Below are 20,894 nucleotides of genomic sequence, written 5' to 3'. Positions count from 1 at the left end.
TGGCAAGTCCCATCTGCCTCCCTTGCACTATCATTCGTCTGCTCAAAGGCTGGTACATCAGCCAAAGACTGAAACGGGAACAGTTCACTGTCTGGGGACATGACTTAAGCAATACTACCTAAAGAGCTTAGGCAAGTGTAAATGAATCTCTTCTGAATTTACAAATGTGGGTCTAACCAACAGGTTCTTTTCAATGTGCTCTTTGGCAGGGACTGCAGTACTTCCTCACTTAAAGGGAAAAAGTAACAGTTTCTTAAGTCTGAGAACACTAACACAGAGGTGAGCACAGAAACTCAAAAAATGTCAAATTACCATAGCTAACTATGCAAAAAAGTGAAATGATGAACTGATGAAGACACAGATATAACTGCATTTAAGGCAGGTAAAAATACTTGGTCCACCAGGTAAAAAAGATCTGCTGGCCAGCTGTAAGACATCTGTTTGAAAGAAAGGAGCATGAGAGTCCACCACCAAAGCAGGCTATCTCACCCCAGCTAAAAAGCTCTTCCAGTGCCTCTGGCAAACCTGCTGAAAAAACAGAAATCACCATGCCCCAAATTCAGCAGGGAACAAGGAATGAAACAATAATTAGATCAGCATAGGCGACTGACATTGATGCAAGAGCCAAGACTGGTTTTCACCCAGGGCCACATACAAAAAAACCATGAAACAAGAAATAACCTAGGTAAACATTTTGCTTGTATATGGGTGTACTAAATCACTAACTGACATTCCCATGCAATCAGTAAAGCACGCAAGAGAGAAATGATCATTAGAATATTGCTGCTCTGCCTGGCTCAGGAAAAGGATTTATTGGACTGAATACTGCAGAGCCCAAAAGACAGGTGCTCGTATAAATGGGAGTTGGCTCAAAAGGAAACTGAAAAGAAACTAAGAAAAAGCAGTGTCAGACAGGCAGGAGTCAAGACACCATACCATGTCCAAAGAGGAACAATCCACGTTTGATGGTTCTGGATGCTGAACAAAGTAGCAGCTCCTCAGAAAAGCTCTAACACAGACTATTCTGGAAGCATGCTGAGGAAAGAGCTGAGGTATGTTTGTTCTACTTGATTCAGCACTGCACACAGAGTCTAAACAATGTACTCCGGTAGGCAGATGGTGCTGGGTTACAGGAGTCACTTGGTGGACAGTTATTTGATAGCCAACGACTTTGTTCTACATAGTAGAAATTAGCTGGCTCAGGAAGAATTTAAATATGTTCTAGCAACATAACTTGCACACAGCAGAGGCTGCATCCCCAGTAGAGAGCTTGCCACTACAGCTGAAATGCCTTTTTAAGACGAAACAAACAGTACTCTCCCTTTTCCCCTCTATATGGGAAATAAAGTCTTCTCCATCTTTAGAGAGGCAGGGCTCTTCTCAACAAAAGCAATGTGTGCTACCTTCAAGTTTACTACAAATATACTTTTCACAGTCCAGAATTAAGATGACTGTGATTCACCAAGTAAAAGCAGTTGGGATGCAGCCTGACTACTCTGCACACATTTAGGAGAGCACTTTGTAAAGAAGTTTCCTGATGTGATAAAACCTTGCTATCCTGTGAATCGATCATGGTTGTGTCCAGAAGTTCAGCACATTTACTAGCAGTTACTCTACAAAATTAGGCAAATTTCCACCTACAATTTCACTCACTCTGACTCAGTAATACTCAGAGGCAAACCAATGAAACAAATGCTTGTTTCCAACTGCTTACTACAAAATGGACACCAATCCATTGCACAAGATGACACTCTAAAATTCAAAGAATAATGGTTCAGACTACAAAGGCTTTGAGCTGAACTGATGGATTTACTAGTGGCAAGTGGCTGCATCACCCCCATGTCAATTTTACAGTGCCAGATACAGAATAACTTTGGGGGAACCCTATACTCAAAACGGCAGAGGACCTCACTGAAGATGTATGGCATGTGTGAGTGTGAGGGGAAAGCGTAGACACATTTCTACAGACTGCCTATGGAAAATGACAAATAACTGATCTACACAGAAGCTGAAAGGCAACATTCCAGCCAAGAATGTCTAAAATGTCTAGAAAAAATAGGTACACCATCGTCACTGACTACAAGTCCTGCCATTCTCCAACTTTTAATCTTCTAGCCCACAGACCAAACCAGTAATGAGATCTCCTCCTCTATCCTTATCAAGTTCAGGCTTTAATTTCACCAAAAGTAAAATGTACCTCCAGACAGGTCACAGCCCTGTTGGTAAGCTGAGGGCTTTCCTGGAACAAAGTCTTGTAGAAATTAAAGCATGCCTTGTTCTCCTCTCTCACCCTAGAATTTTCTTCATCTTGTCTCTTTACAGACCTGCCACTACCTACTGGCAGAGAAAGGATATAGCTATATCAGCAGCAGAAATTGCTGTCTGAGTAGGTATTAACATCATGCTACAGATAACAAGCTCTTGGGAATGACGGTAGAATCCCAAGAGTGGACTGTGCAGATTTAATTGTTCATAGAGTTCACTGCCCCCTTTTAAATACCTTTCTTCACTCAGAAGGAGATTTCCAAATATGACTGACAGAACAACTGTAGTCAGAACTTATACAAAGAAGTAGAGAAGAAGGAGCAATGTTCCTGCAGAGACAGTGCCAGCCAGAACATGCTCCCATATCCTCACAGGTCATCCTCTAGATACAACAGCATATCTCTCACCGCCTTCCTTTGGGAGCATGTGCTGGATCACTGCTGGAGTTTCAGCCTGGCCTGGGGTGGTAAAAAAAATGTTCCTGTACCTCTGCACCTCAGGCCTGACATGGGACAGGGAAGTGACAGGTCAGAATCCCAATTAACTGAAGTATTCAGGGAGGCAATCTTTAGGCCACTGCTACAGATGACATGACAGCACACATCAAAAAAAACTGTATAACTAAAAGCAGCACTATCTGAAATAAATTTTTTCAGGACCCATAGTTCTGCAGCATTACATATCTCATGTACTGTAAGCATTTACAAAACTAGCAGCTGTGTAACCCCTGGGCTACATTACAATGAATATATATAAGGATGACATTTTCATTTTAGAAGCTTTTTCCTTCTAGAAAAATGGGGGATTTTTGTACCTGCACTATAGAAATATTGTTAATATAAACATACTATTTACAAGCCCTACAGGTACAGCATTTCTTTTTGCTTTAGTTACTTTTGATTTTCTGTTCTTCACTTTTTCCTCATTTTACAGACAGATCTTAGCATGTAGCACCACTTCCTTAAGGTGAGACAGGCAGTGTTTTGCAGAAATAAAGAATGCATATTTTATAAGCATGCCGAGCACTCATACTCTCTGCTGACTAAAACTACAGTTTTTTGAAAAAACTAAGTATCTTGTAGAAAATATAGTTTACTTTTATTCTCTTCTGATGTTAAAAACTAAAGCTGTACAGAAATGCATCTTCTGTACCTTCAAAATTTCTGAAAATTTTACACTTTCAGAACTGGTGCAGATTTGGCATCTCAGCTGAAGAGCCTGCAGTATCACTGTAGGATTTGGCTGAACAAAACCCTTACTTTGGCTGTCATCAACATAACTAGAGCTACAAGCCTGAGGCCCCTGCTGGCAAGGAACCAGGCCAGGCACAATGATTCAGATTGAGATATAGGAACCACTTCTCAATTTCTCTGGAAAGAGCTCCAGTTTTTCATGTGGGCTGAAAACCGGGAAACTGAAATACTGCATTCCTGCTGTTTTCAGAAAGTGAGCCAAAGTCTTAGAAGTTTGTGTCAAAGCTCCAATGAAGCTGCTGCACTTCAACAGATGCGCTCTTGGGAAAAGTGGTACTGATGCCATGTAAGCAAAAGCACTTTTACTCTACTTTCATTTTTGTGCTAAGAACAGAAACTGCCTGTGTTGGCCTATAGGAGCAACGTGTGATCCAACATTGTCACCTGTCAGTCTGCCATCACATGCCAGCCAGGGCTTGGTGCATGCAAGAGATGTGCTCAGGAGGCATCCATGTTCCAACAGACTCAAGACACAGCTCCACTGCACTGTGCTCAGTGTGTTTCATTTTAACAAAAATTCTAAGGGTTTAGCAAGAGTTTAGGTAACAATCAAAACACAGATTTAAAAATCACATGGAGAGTGTGCAGTGAGACTCTAGTGCTGAAGAAAAGATGGTTTTACACACAACTACAGGGTCAGCCATTCTTATTTCAAAGGAAATTTTACTTCTTTTTCATCTGCAGCATCCTCACTGTGCAAGTTTCCCTTCATCTCTCTCTCCCTTTAATATCTACCATTGTAATAAGAATTTTATGTCAGGAAACCTTCCCAGCAAAAAACTTGCTAGAAAACAAATCATCATAACAAATGCATCACCACCAACAGACCAGGAAAAATTGACTAGTTGGAAGTTAAGACATCATATACCAACTTCATCAGACAAGAAAGCTATCTACGAAGTGTAAGCATCCCAGAAATAATGAATTTCAGCCTTCACATCCCTGCAAACCCTGAACTGATTTTATCTGGAAATAACCTAGCAGCTACCCAACAGCTAAGGCAGGAAGACCTTTCTGTGAGTACAGAAGGATCACAACAGATTAAGCTGGAAATGAACAGAATCTAAGCAGAACAGAATTCCTGAAGTTGAGCTTGCATGATGTTGATAAGGATGACGTGACACTAAACATTAGGAGTAAACAAAACAGCCTGTAAATTAGTTTATATTAATTTGAAAAGGCATGCATTTTTAGGATAGAAGCCAAATGTGACCAATATGCAAGAACAGAAATGTGGATCAGAACAAATAGTTCCATTTTCATGGACAGGCATGACATGAATGTGACCAAGTGTTAGTTACCAGACTGTCTTCTTTTTGAGGATGAAAATGTACAGAATTGTACCACATCAAAATATGCAGTGTAACGTGTCTCTTCAAGATTTGAAACAGTGGGCCTCATCCCATCTGACAACTGGATGATGTTTAACCAGGTTAAATCAGGTTACCAGGTACTGTATACCATCTTGTCCATCTGCACATAGCAACTCTGTCTCATTAAGTCTTGTGCTGAACCTCTCCTTTGGATGCACATCAGTTACCCAGCAGTTCTCAAAACACATTTGTAGAGGTCACACAGAGTCAAGCCAGCTTGCCTGACTTCACAATGCTTATCCAAACAAGCTGGAAAGAGGAGGAAAATGACTACCCTCATTAATTTCACCTCACTGCATCCAGTGTGAAGTGTTGGAGGGCACACATGACAGACCTGGCCAACAGGCAACCTGCAGGCCAAATGCCTCTCAGCTCTGCAACATAATCCCTATCTGACTTGTTATCAGGAGAGAGAAACTTGCAGAAACCAGAGATCCTTGTAGGCTTTGTCCAGCCTGTACTACTTGGGTGCTGCCCTTAGCCTTGCAATGGGAAGCCAAGACAGACCTTGGTGGGGCTAGGCTGTCAAAGAGACAATGTTCCCCAACCAGACACATTTGAGTTTTAAAGAACTTAGTTTTGCAAAAAGCGATGTCAGGTTCTCTGTCCCTGCTCTGTAAATAAAGCACTGGTTACTGTCAGGATGTGTTGTCAGCAGACACCAGACATTAGTGCACTATCACCCCTGACAGACAGCTGATCAATAGATAGTGCAAGTGGCAGTGACAGGTCTGGAGGGTGGAAGGGTTCAGAAGGGTTTCAGACTGCATTCTAACAAAGGTATAGCTGCTGCATGCCAAAGAGAAGCCAGTCTTTTAATTTTCAAGGTGGGCAGACCAGGAGGCCTGTCAGATGGTTTCCAGGCAGATCAGCAGCAGTTATCCTGGAGTTCAGGAGATAAAGACATCAAAAGCTAAGGTGCCACTTTAACCATGCAGGTGAACAGACATTCAAAAGCATGCATGCTGGTCAACAACACAAAATTCAGGACTTTGAGCAAATCCTAGCTTCACAAACCTCATTTCAGGACCTGTCACACACTGGCCAGCACTCTGAGGAAACAGTGCTTTCCTGGGACACCCTGTTCCTGTTGGAACAGGATGAAAAAATATTTCATCTAGTGTATACTCTATAAATCATGCAAGGGACCTTCTTTGTTTGGTTTTAGCAGGGAATAATGTTTAGAAACATTTATTATTATATATCAATTCAGTGGCAAGTCACAGTGACTTTTAGGTAGCACGTGAAAAACAAACTTTTACTTCAGCTTTCTGGATGTGGAAAAGAGCGACAGATGCATCTCTCCCTGAGACCATTGGAACGGAAAGCTTTTAAACTGGGAAGCAGACAGTAAGTCCTGAGATTATAAGGTTATTCTGTACTTTTCTGCTGATTTTGACATGGATAAAGTTCATTTTCTTCTCAATAGCTACTGTGGGGCTGTGTTTTGGGTTTGTGCTGAAAACAGTATTGATAACACAGGGATGTTTTGCTTATTGCTGGGCAGCACTTTCAGAATCAAGGCCTTTTCTGTTTCTAACCCCACCAGCCAGGAGTCTGAGGGTGCACAAGAGGTTGGGGAGGCACACAGACAGGACAGCTGACCCCAAATGACCACAGGGATATTAGACAGCCTTACCCTTTATAAGCTCAGCATATAAAGCTAGGAAGAAGAAAGACAAGGGGGGATGTTGGGAGTGATAGCATTTGTCCTCCCAAGTATTTATCAGGTGTAATGGAGCCCTGCCTTCTTCTCTGGGCATGGCTGAACACCTGCCTGTGCAAAGGAAATGGTGGACAGATTCCTTGTTTTGCTTTGCTTGTGTGTATGGTTTTAGCTTTACTTATTAAACTGTCTTCATCTCAACCCACAAGTTTTCTCACTTTTACTTGTCTGATTCTCCCCCCCATCCTGATGTGGGAGGAAAGTGAGCAAGTGGCTGTGAGTGATTTATTTGTTAACTGGGTTTAAACCGCAACCTTAAAAGTACAGAATGGGAGGGAGAGTGACAGACACTTCTAAGTGTAATGGCACAAAGCAGTAGCATTGGCCAGAACTGCATCACCCAAACAAATTAATATGAGAAATCGCAGACTGGCAAGGATTCTTGCAAGTATCCAGTTCCTATCTGCAAAGTACAGACCAGGAACTACAAAGCAGAGGAAATCACCAGAAATGCTGTGCCAGACTTGCTCCATCTCACTTCTGAAACCATTGTCAACATTTCCATGCCTGTGGAAAAATCCTATACACCCAGTCACAACAATTGTGTGTGTAGACCCCTGAACACTCAAGACCCCCAAGGTTTCACTATGAGCTCCAGCAGTTAGAAAAGAACTGAAGCCCTGAAGCACAGAGTATCTTTTTAATGCAAGTGTTAAAGCTCTTTGTGACAATTTTCTAATTCTAATGTTGAAGGAAACTGTTTCCTAAGCTTACTATCACTGCTGCCCAATCCACCATCATATCCCAAAACAACTGGGTTGGACCAGAGAAGCTGTCTGGATTCTGCCTGGTTCATGTCCATGCAAACATGCATGTATCTGCAAATTCCACTCTTCCACTATTATCAGGGACTTTCTAGAAAACACTTAGATAGTTTTGTCTGGCAACAGCTTTTTCAAACTTGCTACTTTGACTACTATGCCTTCAATAAAACAAGTAAAGATGGCCATTCTTGTCACATTTGTTGAGTCTCCTATATAAAAACACTGACAATAACTAGGGAATGCAACAAGCCCTTATCAGCTTGTATGGACAGTTTTTTTGCCTCACAAATGTTTGAAGCCAAAGAAACAACCAAAAGAGCCAAAACAAATAAAAAGCAACTAAACCCAGAACGCAACCCAAGCTAAGCATATTTTCAGAATTTATCAACACTCCCACAATAAGAGAAATGTTTTTCTTGCTACTGAGAGATAATTTGAGTCTGTAGACCTTGAAGAGCTCTTCTGTTCACAAGACACTTATGGTGCCCTCAACTTCTTACAAACACTAACTGCAACAAGGAACCGAGGTAGTGCTTATATCAACTCTAAATAACATATGGTTTGATATATTAGAAATCCCAAAAGTGCTTCAGTGCTAGCACAAACCTAGCAACACCCTATCCTCACCTGCTGCCTAAAAGGAACTGTGCAAGTATTTCATTGAAGTTCCTTCCACCTTCCCAAACAATTCATATACCTGTCTCACACAATCAGATGCCAAGGTAGGAATTGCTTACTCCAAAAGGAATCAACACCTTGAGCAAGCGAGCTCGTTACCCAGCTTTCACTTTAATACCAAGATGAACTGTACTTCAACAAGCTCCACGTTACTAATAGCACACCTCCAGGAAGAGACTGAGGAAGACGGGAGTAAGGGGAGGGGAACACACAAGAGAACCTTTTTCAGGTAGAAAACAGAAATAAGCAAACACATTCAAGAGCTCTGTGGCAGGCAGATGGGGGCACAACACATACACAAATAAGCCTGTGGCATTGGAGCAATGCAGCTACAAGCTCGTAAGAAGTCTTGCACTACTTGATGATGGTCTAGCATCTCCCCCGGCTGCCAGCAGCTGGCCTTCCTGCATAACTCACTTCAAAAGCTATCAAAAGCCCAGGACCACTCTACCTGCTCACTTATACATCTGTAAAGTCCTGTGAGCCTGGAGACTTCCTTCTCTGAAAGATTCCCCAGGGTCTCATGTAGTAGTGTAACCATTATGTCAGGCTCTTCAGAGCTCATTAACTGAGTATAATTGTGTCTACGACGTGAAAAAACATCCTGATATGAAAAACACATGCCATGGCATGGCATCAAACCCTCACAGATTGCTTTCCTTACACAAATCATTTAATGTGAGCAAAGATAATTTGACGGTGATGTTTCTTTCTAATTCTTCCATGTTGAAGGAAACTGTTTCCTAAGCTTTCTATCACTGCTGCTCAATCCACCATTATATACCGAAACAACTGGATTGGACCAGAGAAGCAGCTGTTTCTTTGCAGAAGACCTGGACCTTACACAAGATGAGCATCTCCTCACTGCAGCTTAGTGTCGAGAGCAGGCTATAAAACCATCCTCGGAGAAGGTCCTGCGGCTTCACAGCGCGTGTAACTTCAGACCCACCCCGTGCATCTCTCCCATCCCCGGGGAGCATCGCTCCGCGCAGCTCCGAGCCCGGGCTGGGCACAAGCACCGCCCGATTTCTCCACAGACCTCTCCTACCTTGTAAAAGTCAATTAAAAGCCCAACCGTCCTCAGCGTCTACAACCGGGCTGCCCAGTCCCTCCGCCGCTTCCCCGTCGCCCCCGGGCCATTCCTGTGCCCGTTCCTGGGAGAACACCCCAGGATGCTCCTGGAGGAGCGGCGTTTCCATCGCGGCAGGAGTGGAGCCGCCCGCCTGCCCCCGCCCGCTTCTGCTACCGACGGCGCTCGGGGACACACCGGGGGAGGAGGAGGAGGACGAGGAGGAGGAGAAGAGGACGGGGCGGGGGGGCAGGATAAGAAGATGGCCCGGGATGACACAGCAGCGGCCCCGGGCCCGCCAAGGATGGCGGCAGCGCCCAGGACACCCCGTTATATAACGGCGGCACCGCCGCGCCCGCAACGCCGACACCCGGGGGCGTGTGCGCGACCCCCTCGGCACCGGGGTCATTTCAACCCGGGCACAGCGCGGCCCCGCCCGCCCGCCCCTCACCAGCGGCTGCATCTCGGCGCGCACGGCGGGCACCTGGAACCGGTCTATCTCCTCCATCATCTTGGCGGCGGCGCCGAGCGCGGCGGGCGGGGCACGGGGAGCAGGGCGGGCGGGCGCGGGCGGCTCCTCAGGCACCGAGAGGGGATAGCTACAGCGACAATGACAACGACACCGCCCGCAGCTGCGGCTGCCTCATCGCCGCCGCCGCCGTGACTCAGCCGCGCCGCTTCCGGGTCCGGCCGCCGCCCCGCCCCTTCTGAATATTCATGAGGGGCGGGGGCACTTCCCCCCTCTCGGGGCCCGGATGCTGGGTTCCGCTGCTCCGGCATATTTGAATATTCATGAGGGGCGGGAGCGCTGTCATTGGTGATCGAACGGTGGTCTCCCTGCTGCCCCGCCTTCTTTTGAATAGTCATTCGAGGGCGCGACCACTACAACCAGTTTTGTGCCCGGTCACTCCGTTCCTCAAGGCCTGCCCTGCTCACTGAATATTCATAAAGCGGGAGGGGCCTCGGTCACCAGGTCGAGGCCTAGATGCTCCGTTTTCCGTGGTCCCGCCCTTATTTGAATATTCATCAAGGGGCGGGGTCTGTCGTCACTCTCAGGGCCGCGGCGCTCTGTTCGCAGCGGCAGCTGGGATGTACCATTTCCTCCCTCGAGGGGAGAGTGGGGGGGTTGGGGGAATGGCCGGGTCCATCCGCCGCTTCCGGCGCGTTGCCATGGCTTCCACCATCAACTTCCGGCGTGCCGGGCGGACGCGGGATTGAGGCGAGGGCTGTCCGCTGCAGTGAGGGTCGGCCATGCCCCCCAAGGCGGCCGACAAGCGCCGGCAGGTAAGGGCTTGCCGCTCTCCCGTGGTGGCAGCGCCGTGGTGACGTCATCGCATGCGCCGTGACGTCACACCCGAATGGCGTCACAGCGGTGCCTCGCGGGAGGCGGCAGCCCAGCAGCGGGAAGGTCCCTGTGCAGCCCCGGTGTGACCCTGTTGCCCTCGGTTCCTCCTCTGAGCTCTGTCCTTGGTGGGACACCAGCGGTGACGTCAACGTTCCCCAAACTGCTCCCCGTGACGTCACTGCGTGCAGCACAGATCTTTCCCTCCGGGTTCACAGAGCCACAGAATCATCAGGGCTGGAAGGGACCCCCGGAGATCACCCAGTTCAACCCCCCTGCCAAGGCAGCGCCACCTGGAGCAGTTGACACAGCACAACATCCCGGCGGGGTTTGGATGTCTCCAGAGAGGAGACTCCAGGACCTCCCTGGGCAGCTGTTCCAGTGCTTTGCCACCCTCAGCATAAAGAAGTTCTTCCTCAAGCTGAGGTGGATCTTCTTGTGTTTTAGTTTATGGACACTGCTCCTTGTCCTGTCACTGGTACCACTGAAAAGAGTCTGGCACCATCTCCTTGTCACCACCGTTGATCTAATTATATGTATTAATGAAATCTCCTCTCAGTCTTTTCCAGTCTGAACAGGGCTGGCAGTGCATGAGGACATGCAGTCTCTCCTTGTAAAAGAGATGTTTCTGACCCCAGATCATCCCTGTGGCCTCTGCTGGACCCTCTCCAGTATCTCCTTGTTTTCCTTGTGCTGAGGAGCCCAGAAGGGGACAGAGCACTCCAGATGTGCCCTCACCAGGGCTGAGTAGAGGGGCAGAATCACCTCCCTTGGCCTGCTGGCCACCTGATGCTCCACAAGATATCACTGGCAGCACGGGCACACTGTTTGTTCATAGTCACCTTGTCACCTGCCACTACACCCAAGTGCTACTAAGCGGAGCTGAGGGGTTGAAGTGGTAGCTTAGGCTGCCCCATAGAGCTGTAACCCATGGGGCTGGGTGTGGCAGTGGAGCCAGCACAGCCCCCCTTGCCCTTGTTGAGTCCTGGCTGCATCGTTCTGTGTCGTGCTGTTCCTTCAGCTCCCTGTGATGCCCTGAGAGTTCTGTGGCATTACACAGCTCTTAAACCAGCCTGTCCCAAAACTGCAGCACCCCTCACTCTGTCACCATGCTGTTCAGCCCTCAGACATTATCAGGCCATTTCATCACTCTTCCAGTATGCAGCCCCCTTCCAAGTCAGGTCCTAATGCTCTCAAAGTGTCTCCAGCCTGCCCATGGATCTCCCAGAGACACTGAGCAGACAAGATAAAATCCTTCTTACAAAATATTTTTAGTTATACCCAGCTGTGAGTTTTGTCTCTTTCTTTTTGCTTTGCTATTTGGTCTTCACTCAGCTCAAGCAATGAACAGGAGTCATTTGCTACCCTTCCTGGCCCTAAACCTAGACTGCTGCGGGGTCCCTGTCTCTGAGACCTCACTGTAATCCTTTGGGCTCTGTGTAGACATGTCTGCATGCATCCTCTTTTAGGATAAAAACCCAGATTAATTTGAGTAATTCCTGGGTCTTGTCTGCTACTGGAGTATCAAAGTGTTTAATTTAAAAGTGGATGGTGGCCTGGCTGATAAAACCCTTTTGTTAATATTTTTAGATCAATCCCCACACACTTGATGCTAGGCTTGGTGGGAGAAGGGTTGGCAGGTAGGGAAGCAAGAGTGAGAGGATCACTCTGAGGTTCCTAATCCCCTAATAAGTACTAATAAGTACCAAGATACAAAGGGCTTTATAACACTTTCAAAGGGCACAAACTCAGAATCAAAACCCACATCCAGTCCTAGATAATAAAGATGTTTATGCTAAAATTGTAAAATACCCATTAATAATGATGCAAACTAAACTGGGGATGAAATGGTTGCTCTGAATTTGTTTCTTTTCTTTTCAGAATTTCCACATAAATATTTTCAATCATTTTCAGTAGCCATTATCTCAATACTCTGAAATTGAGAGGCTTTGATTGACATGTTGTTTGAAAAACTTAATATGCTGTAAAGGCATTCCTTTTATTTTAAAGCTCTTGAAACATGATAAACTTTTTAAACTCTGAGGATGTTTGGCTTTTCACATAACTTTCATCACAATAACCTGAAAGGCAATAAATTTAACTTGTCCTATATTACATTTCCTATATTTGCCTTGAGCTTGTTAAATCTGATTTGTGTTTCACAGAGTTTTATCTGCTAGAATATTCTTGCAGTGGAGGAATTGTGTGGTTGGCTACTTGCCTCTGAGTCCAGAGACTTTTGCCTCATTTTCTGTGACTCTGAGTACAGATGACATCTCAGTGGCTTTGGGAGTGTAGGGAGTGAATGCCTTTGCGCTACTCACTGCCCAGCCAGGGCCTGATGTTTGATATCTATTTGGCCATAGTGGCCACTGTAAAGCTAATTGGTAGGTCAAGGTTTAGATTCTAATTCTTGACAAGAATTCTTTGTAGTATTATGCTCTTTTCACCGTCTCTGTTCTTTTTATTCCTCTGTTTTTTATATATTGCTTTATTCTGCTGTGCCTCTTAGGTTTTTCACTGCTGACTGCTTTCACTTTAAAAATTTTCTTCCTGAGATTGTTCTCAAAGCTGGGATTCTTACCTGTACACCTGTTCCCTTTTACCATAAATCACTTCCAGCTCCTCCTCTGCTTTCATGACTCCATGTTCTTCACATGCTTAGTGATAAATTCTTGTTTTGTTTCTTCTTCTCCTTATGTGGGGGTTGTCTGCTCTTCTTCTGTGCCTGTCTTGTATTTGCATTCTCCTCTAACATCAGTTTCTTGCTTTATTTCACTCTTTTTTTTTCCTTTATCCAGATGATTTCTGCCTCCAGCTCAGTCTCCACCCACCTGATGGGTGAAAATATGTCAAAGTTGAGCTGATCATAAGAATTAAAGTCTGTGGTGTTCCGGATGAATTGCTTGACTTGACCAAGCCTTATTTATAAATGCCTATAGGCTTTCATATGTTTTTGCACATTAATAAGAAATTTTAGTGTTTCAATGTTCAAAGTCTTAAAATAGTGTTGTATGTCTGGATCTTTGTGCTTCTGGTGTCACTTTGGAAATAACACCTATGTATGTTCTGTACTTCAGTAACACCATTCCTTTCATCTCTGAAGTATGTTATGCACAATTGAGCTCAACAACTTCTTGTAGGGATGTGGAATTATGGAAAGGCATAAGCCAACTTTCCTGTATCAGACTGAAGGGAATGAGTGCATCAGATTCTTGGCTTTCCTGAAAAATGAGGTCTTGAGCATGGCAAGCAGGACGCTCAGAAGTGGGGTGTTAACAGCAGAGATGTGTGCCCTGACTGTAAGTGTTAGGGCAGGGAGCAGCACCCTGTTGGTCTTGTGTCAGTCCTGTGTGTGGTCCTGGGTGATGACAGAAAGTGACCAGCAATTTTGAGATTGTTATTTTGAATGTTTGACGGGTTGGAAGTGTTTGTTTCAGATTTTTGTGTCTTTGCTATGTAGCTCAAGGAAAGTCTTGCGTCAGCTGTGTTGAGCACCCTGTGCTAGTGTGTACCTCTGTGGCTGCACCCACCTCAAGGAGAAGCAAGATCTTGTTATGGTTCCTTAGCAGATCTTGCATACATTTAGCATTTAAAATACAAAACCAGACTGTTCAATCTTAGCATTTAGATTAACCCCACTGCAGGAACAGATCACTTAAGCTGTGTTAAGAAAGGGTCTGAATTAGGACAGAGAGGCATTTCTTTTTGCTCTTGTGGTCTTTCATACCCACTGACATGGAAAAAGCTTCTTTGCCGTTCATCAAGTCATAAAAGAAGCAAATAGACCTCTTCCCCAAACACAGAAAACAATGAGACACAGTTTACTTTTTTTGTATTTTCTTATTTTCTATTGTTTTCTTCCCCTGAGAAGGCTTTTAAAGGTGATTACTTGTTCTCACACATGCATTAAAATATCCATGGACTATAGAGCAAACATTCCATTTTGTGTCGCTCAGAAAACATTAGAAAATGTCTTGGCAAATAGCTCTTAAATTGGCATCCCTAGTGTGTGCAAATAAATATCTGCTACAGGGCAGGCTTCAAGTGACTTTGTTTCCATGCTGGGATTTCTTGCTCCTTGTGCCAACTGGTGGTTTACTATGGAGTTTGCTAATATTCAAAACAGGAATAAAAAGCTAGCAGGAAACTTACAAAATTGTTTTACAGAAGTGCCGGGCTTAGCTCTCATAAGGTCTCTACCTCTTTCTTTTAGAATCCAACAGGCGCATTACTATCTTACAAGTACATTACATTTTCCCCACAATTCTAGTTAATCTCTGTGCTGTGCTGTAGAGGATGTGAAATTACTTTCTCTGCTCAGGAAGATGAACTAAACAGGAGCATTCTGTGATTGCTCAGCCTTGTAGCCTGATTGTATTACGGTGACAGCTAGCATGGGTAGCAGAACGGCTACAGGAATGTCTCTTTAATGATATTAAAAAAATATGGTCTGGGTTTGTCATTTGCCCTGATGAGTGTTTCATTAATATGTAATCAATTTTTAGCTCTTGGAAAATTACCTTAGTATGAACTGACACTTCAGCTTGTCAGAGTGACCAACATGCATCATCCCTTCTACTGAGCTCTCTGGTATTTTAGGCTGGATCTGTGAGTCCAGGTCTACTCGTCCACCCTTAATGCTTTAAGCATAAGGACAAATTTTACATTTCTCAAGGAGTCACTGAATAATGGTGTCTGACTCCTCACCATACAGTAACCCATTGCTAGATCTAGTTTGAAAGGGGCAGTTTGATCTGGCAGGATGGGAGAAAGATGTACCAGTGAGCAAAGGCTGTAGTGATAACCCTTATCCTGGATGGCAGCACAGCACATGTGGGAACAATCATTGCATCTTCTCTTTGGATAGACAGGGCTGGCCTTGGGACTGAACTGGAGGAATAGACACATTTTTCCAGGAGGATTTCTGTGCTCACTAAGGATTCAACCTGGTTTTAAATGAACACTGGCTCTTGAGAGTAAATCTCTGCTTCCTAGGTCACCAGGCTGATTTAGTTACCACCAGAATTGCCACTGACAAGTCAGAGGATTTGTGAAGCAAATGATAAAATAGTTGAAAAGCAAGGCTCTAGGAAAAGCAGTTCAGAAGGACACAGACTTGGAAAAACCTTCAGAGCTTTTGATATTCAGTCAAGAATACCAAATAGCAGTAGGTACTGATAGTCCTGTCTGTTTTGTATAAATTCAGTTAATGAGTCTCAGATCAGCAATTAGTGAATGTCATGTCACCTGCAAAAGGGAGAGCAGTGTGAAAAAAATGTAGATAAAGTAAACAAGAAGAACAAGACCTGAATGTATGGTTGAATGCGAGATTTTTTTTTTTTTTTTTTTTTTATTCATTGCAGGGTAATCTGGTAACATTACTAGGGAGCTGAGGGCAAAGCTTCTATTAAACATTACAGGTCTTTGATGGTTGCCCTCACTATCTTTTTCTTTTAGGATGCAGAAATATGATACCTCTTATGAAATGCCAGCCTGGTAGGGCTTTCTTTTAAAACTTCTTTCCCATTTACAGCAATGGTCTTTAGAAAGTCACCAGTAGTTTATTCTCATTTTTGTTTTTCTACTTTATGACTACAGAAAAATTAAATATATATTATCCAGACATCCTACTCAAAATACAGTTGGAAGTTCTTGTTGGATAGCTGAGCAGCAGAAAGACTCCCTGCTGAAGGACTTGATTTTGCAGCTATTTGTACCTCTTGGTGGCCTTTCTGCGATAGAGAGAGCTGTGAGAAGGGAAGAGATTATTAAATAGCATTTAAAACATCACTTGTCGTCTGTTTCCTCTTTTCATTTTTATTATCCTGTTGGATTATGGTATATTTGCTGTAGTCTATAGTCAATTTGTCTTGTAGCATAGTAGACATCTGGCCCAGGGAAGAATTCCTATGTGCTGATATCATATACACTGAAGAAAGATCCAGAAAGAAACAGTAACTTGGGTCTTCTGCAGCCTTCATTTAAGTATGGTGATTGTTGTGGGCTTCTAACATCTTTTTGCTGTTGGGAATGTGGCAGTCTGATAATTTATTTATTGTAAGATAGCCATCAGAGTAAAATATGATAAGCATTCATTAATTCTGACTCTGGCATTTTTCTCTGGAGCACTTGAGCATCTCCCAGAGTGGTCAGTCACGATGGTGACCTGGAGGTGAGAAACTCAATGCCTCCTGCCTGTTCCTTAGTTCCCTAGCAACCATGTTTGTTTTTTTTATCTCTTAATATAAATTCCTCATGATTATTCACACTCCTCTTCTCGTTAATTAATATTATTATTAAAGGCAGGGATAGGAGCACTTTTATCAGGAAAATTTAGGAAGACATTGATTTTTTTTGTTTCTGTAGCAGCAGCATCTTTAGTTTATCTAGAATTTGTTAATATGTAACTATTTGGATTGATTAGTTCTTTGTTGGAGGTCTAATTTAGGTTTTGGATTACAAAAAGCCCCCACCACTCTAGATGCTGAACAATATAAACCAATAATCTATAGCAACATAACCTGAGAGGACTGAAGTGAGGCAGGAAACCTACAAAAAACAAAGTGTGTGTATATGGAATTAAGCTGTGCCTGTGCCCAATGGAATGAAATTAATGTTTCCCCGGCAACCTTAATTCTCACATTTTCTAAGTTCTGAATGCTTCTCTTTGAGATGTTAATAATAGTTAACTTTTTTTTCCCTATAGCTAATGCGATACATAAAAATGTGCTTGAATTTTAAACATGCATATGAAGGCAAGTTATTGTAAACATCTTACTAGTGAATATTGAATATACAATCATTATGTTGATTCAGAGTTATAATTTATTTTTTATTTGTATTGCAGATGTGGTCGTGAATTCTTCCCTATTGTATGAACACTGTGTGATATATTTAGGTAGCTGTCAGAGCAAAAGGATTACATTTTTAATCATAGTTTATGGGTAATGCATTGTTACAGTAAAAAGAAAAATGGGGAAGCCATGGTGACAGAACACAAACTACCTAGGTGATATTAAGGACTCTTTACAGCTAATGTGGCAGAGAGAACTTTTAAGAAAGGGTATGAAAAAGGAAAGTGTTCTGGCTTTGGAAAGATTTACAGAGAGCAGGAGCTTGCAAAAAAGCCAGCAAAAGAGCAAAGCACAGTTACACCAATAAAAAGGGATGTCAGGACTGCCCTTTTCATCAAGCAGCACAGCAGTATTGTCTGTTCTATTATCTGAATTAGGAAACAGTGAAAGGTTTTGTATTCTTGGCTGACTTATGTTTGCTCCCCAGCTTGCTTCTTGTAATAGTTTTAAACAGATCTACTAGTTTTGATCACCTTCACTTATTGGTAATATTGCCAAAATACTAGGATCTCATCTTTCCTCATCTTATTTTTTCATCTTTGTGCCACCTTCTAGCTGGGTTCCAAAAGTTTGAGATACTTTGGGATGAACCTTCTGCAGCATAGGTGGCAATAGCAGGAATGATGCTTGCAGAGCAAAGTATGTCTTTGCTTTTTACACTGACTTCAATAGAGTACTGAGTCAAGTGGAGCTAGAGTCTCTACCTTCACGTGCAAGGATACAGAATATCCAACAAAAAAGTCATTCAGCTTTTGTTGTTGAAGTAGGCCTCTGCGTTGTGAGGGATGTTTTATCTGAGCAGGAGACAAGAGTTTTGCTGAACAACCCCAGAATAAGCTAAGGAACAACTCCTTCTTAGACTGCTCCAGGTATGGCTGTCCTACCTTTGTGGAGCACACGGGAGAAAGCCCCAGACCCACACTGATCCTGATCTCTGTCTGCTGGGTCCCATCCTTCCACTTCAGGTTTATCATGTCTTTGGCATTGGCTATGTCCATACAGTGCAGCGTTTCACCAAGGATCTGTGTCATAACAAAGTAGCTCCAGAGCATAACTGTTCAGGTTGGATGGAGTGGTTGGAATTTCTTCAGTTCAAAATACCAGACATAATAATTTCATGTCCTGTCAGTCATGTGCTTGCTCCGTGCTGTAGGGAACTACTTGGCTTAGTTCCAAGGAGTCCCAAAGCAAGCTGTCACAGTCAGCAAGTAGAGCCTGGTAGATAAGCAGGCATAAGGCATGGAGAAGGCTGGTATATCTCACTGAGAGATGCAATGAAACCTCTTCCTTGAACACCCTCTCCCAGTTACACACAACAGCCATCCTTTGGTAAAGGTTAAAAACATGCACAGGGTCAAAGCTAAGACTTTCAGTGCCTGGTTCTGTGTTTTGCAATAGTCTGTATACTTTGTTGTACTCAAAATCTTGTTTATGGGCAAAGAGAATACACAACTTATAAAACTAAAAATTTCATGTCAGTGTGACTGACATTTTAGTCTAAACATTATCGTCTGTCCAGATGTATTCATTAAAGAAAATAAGAAATACTTCCGTGCAAAAAAAATCATTAATTGTGATACTGCAGTTAAAGTTGTTGCATGAAAACTTCCCAGTTTCTACCTCTTTTCTGGTATTGTGCTCACCCTTCTTCCAGTGCTCTGATTCCTAAAGTTGATGATTTGATTTTGCTGTTTGGTGGTGGTGTTGGTGGAGATGTTATGATAAGTTGTCAGCAGCTGGAGACCTTCCTTGGGGAGGATTAAGAAGTCCATTTTGATAGTTTCTTCTTCACGTTCCCCTGTCCGCAGATCTGCAATTCTCTAACTGGCTAGTGGTTAGATGCTTACAGCTGGGGGGTCTGTGATTCCAAGTATGTGCTCCATGTCTTATCATCCCCTGCCTGTCCTCCTCTGTGCCATATCCTGAGTCTCCTCAGGGTCTCTCCATCATACCAGGCCTGTATTGAATCATTAAATTCCAGTTGTAAAACCATGGTAGTTTTGTACAAAGACAAGGGAAGTAGAGCCAACTAGCCACCAGTCCCTGGTTGATTAGAAAAATTGTTCGTGTTCAACTCTACAAACTCTTTATGGTAGGGAAGCAGGTCAGGATTTGTGTTGCTTCTTTACAGTGAACTCATAGCTGTAAGCTTTTCTTTAGTCTCACTTTCAGATTTTAATACTGTTACAGATATTTATTCACAGGTGGCTCTTTGGGTTATGTTAATTGAAATCTGTGTGACTGCTAAAACCAATTATCCTCAGATTGCCTTTGCTAATGGATAAATGCTTTTGCAGACCCACTTACAAAGGATGATAGTAAGTAGACTTCATTTCATGTTTAAAATTAAGAATCTGATTTTGATTTGGATCTGAATAAAATTCTGTTCTGAGAATCTGTTTAAGTCACATCAATTCACACATAACAAGGTCCTTGTTGGAGAGAACTCTTTGTTGCCCATTCACAAGCAATCACATAGGGGAGACAGGCCAGCTGCATGATCCAGTCATCTCAGTAGTGGTTGTGACACAGGACCTCTTAGCCTCTGCTCTGCAATGAGCCCATGGTGGGACTATAAAGGAAATGTTATCATTTTGATTTTCTCCACCTGCATCACAAAAATTTGTGTTTTGAAGTGAGGCATATTTTCTAAGCATAGGAATGTGTTGTTCTGCTCATTTTTCATGGCTTTTAATCCCTAATGCCTCATTAGTAACAGCAGTTTTATGTGTCTTAGCTTGTACAAAGAGAAATAACACAGAGACACTGTCTCACATTTTTGTTGAACTTTGTTCTCTTCTGAAAATATTTCTTTTCTGAGTTCTTATTGTCAAGACTTAACAAGTAATGGGGCTTGATGAACAATGCTTTGGGATTCTGGGTCAAAGTCTTTCTGACTGCTTAATTGCTTAATACCTAGAAAGTAGGTGGTGGAAGTGAATATTTAATTTTCATAATGAGAAGGAGTCATGAGGGGAGTGTATGAATGTCTGTGGAGGCTTATGTTCCTGAAAGTGTTCTTAAGATATGTGGAAGACAAGAGGAAGAATAGATGTTGTGATAAAGTGGGGCTTTCCAGAAGAAGAATGAGGAAAACCAGGTGAGAGAAACAAATGGCAGACTTAAAAAGCAAGCAGTGGTTCTTTTCATTACCTTGTAGTTGTACTGTGGAAGTCCTTGCTGTAGAAGTTGTGCATGCTAAAAATGTTCATGGATTCCAAAACCATGGAATAAATTTGTGGATAAAAAGATTCACTGATATGGAATAAAAAGGATAGCATTTCTGGTTCAAGTCCCTGTGGCAAGCTATGAGGTCATCCTGGAGAGAATAGAATAGATACTTTCCTTTGAACAGTGTTAGTGAGCGATACTTGGGTAGGTGGACCTTTGATCTGAGCTGAAAAGGACACTCTAATGTTCTTCTGAAGAAAATCAATCAGCCCTTGGGAGCCTGCTCTCCCACCCCTCCATTTTCCTTCCCTCTTGTCTAGTATTCCCTTCTTTTCTGTCACAAAGTCAAACACTTTTTTTCTGAGTAACTCCACTGCTTTTTTCATCCATACCATC

The 20,894-nt window shown here is 43.3% G+C and overlaps 2 protein-coding genes across 4 annotated transcripts in view; one reads left to right on the top strand and one right to left on the bottom strand.

Moving 5' to 3' along the window:
* FAM219A (family with sequence similarity 219 member A) overlaps window positions 1–9,797 on the bottom strand; it is a 94,220-nt gene extending 84,423 nt beyond the window's left edge. For 2 of the 3 annotated variants that reach the window (XM_059837040.1, XM_059837041.1), the window contains exon 1: window positions 9,580–9,797. In XM_059837040.1, the coding sequence (XP_059693023.1) occupies window positions 9,580–9,639 (60 nt within the window). In that variant the 5' untranslated portion in view covers window positions 9,640–9,797. The remainder of the gene's footprint in view (window positions 1–9,579) is intronic. The other variant, XM_059837042.1, reaches the window with a different exon arrangement.
* A 689-nt stretch (window positions 9,798–10,486) lies between these two features.
* The window catches only part of DNAI1 (dynein axonemal intermediate chain 1), a 136,377-nt gene continuing 125,969 nt past the window's right edge, over window positions 10,487–20,894 (top strand). Inside the window, exon 1 of the mRNA XM_059837018.1 lies at window positions 10,487–10,798. Within this exon, the coding sequence (XP_059693001.1) occupies window positions 10,487–10,798 (312 nt within the window). The remainder of the gene's footprint in view (window positions 10,799–20,894) is intronic.

This window comes from Haemorhous mexicanus, chromosome Z (assembly GCF_027477595.1).
Source record: "Haemorhous mexicanus isolate bHaeMex1 chromosome Z, bHaeMex1.pri, whole genome shotgun sequence".
Taxonomy (NCBI): domain Eukaryota; kingdom Metazoa; phylum Chordata; class Aves; order Passeriformes; family Fringillidae; genus Haemorhous; species Haemorhous mexicanus.
This window is presented reverse-complemented; position numbering and strand designations above follow the sequence as displayed.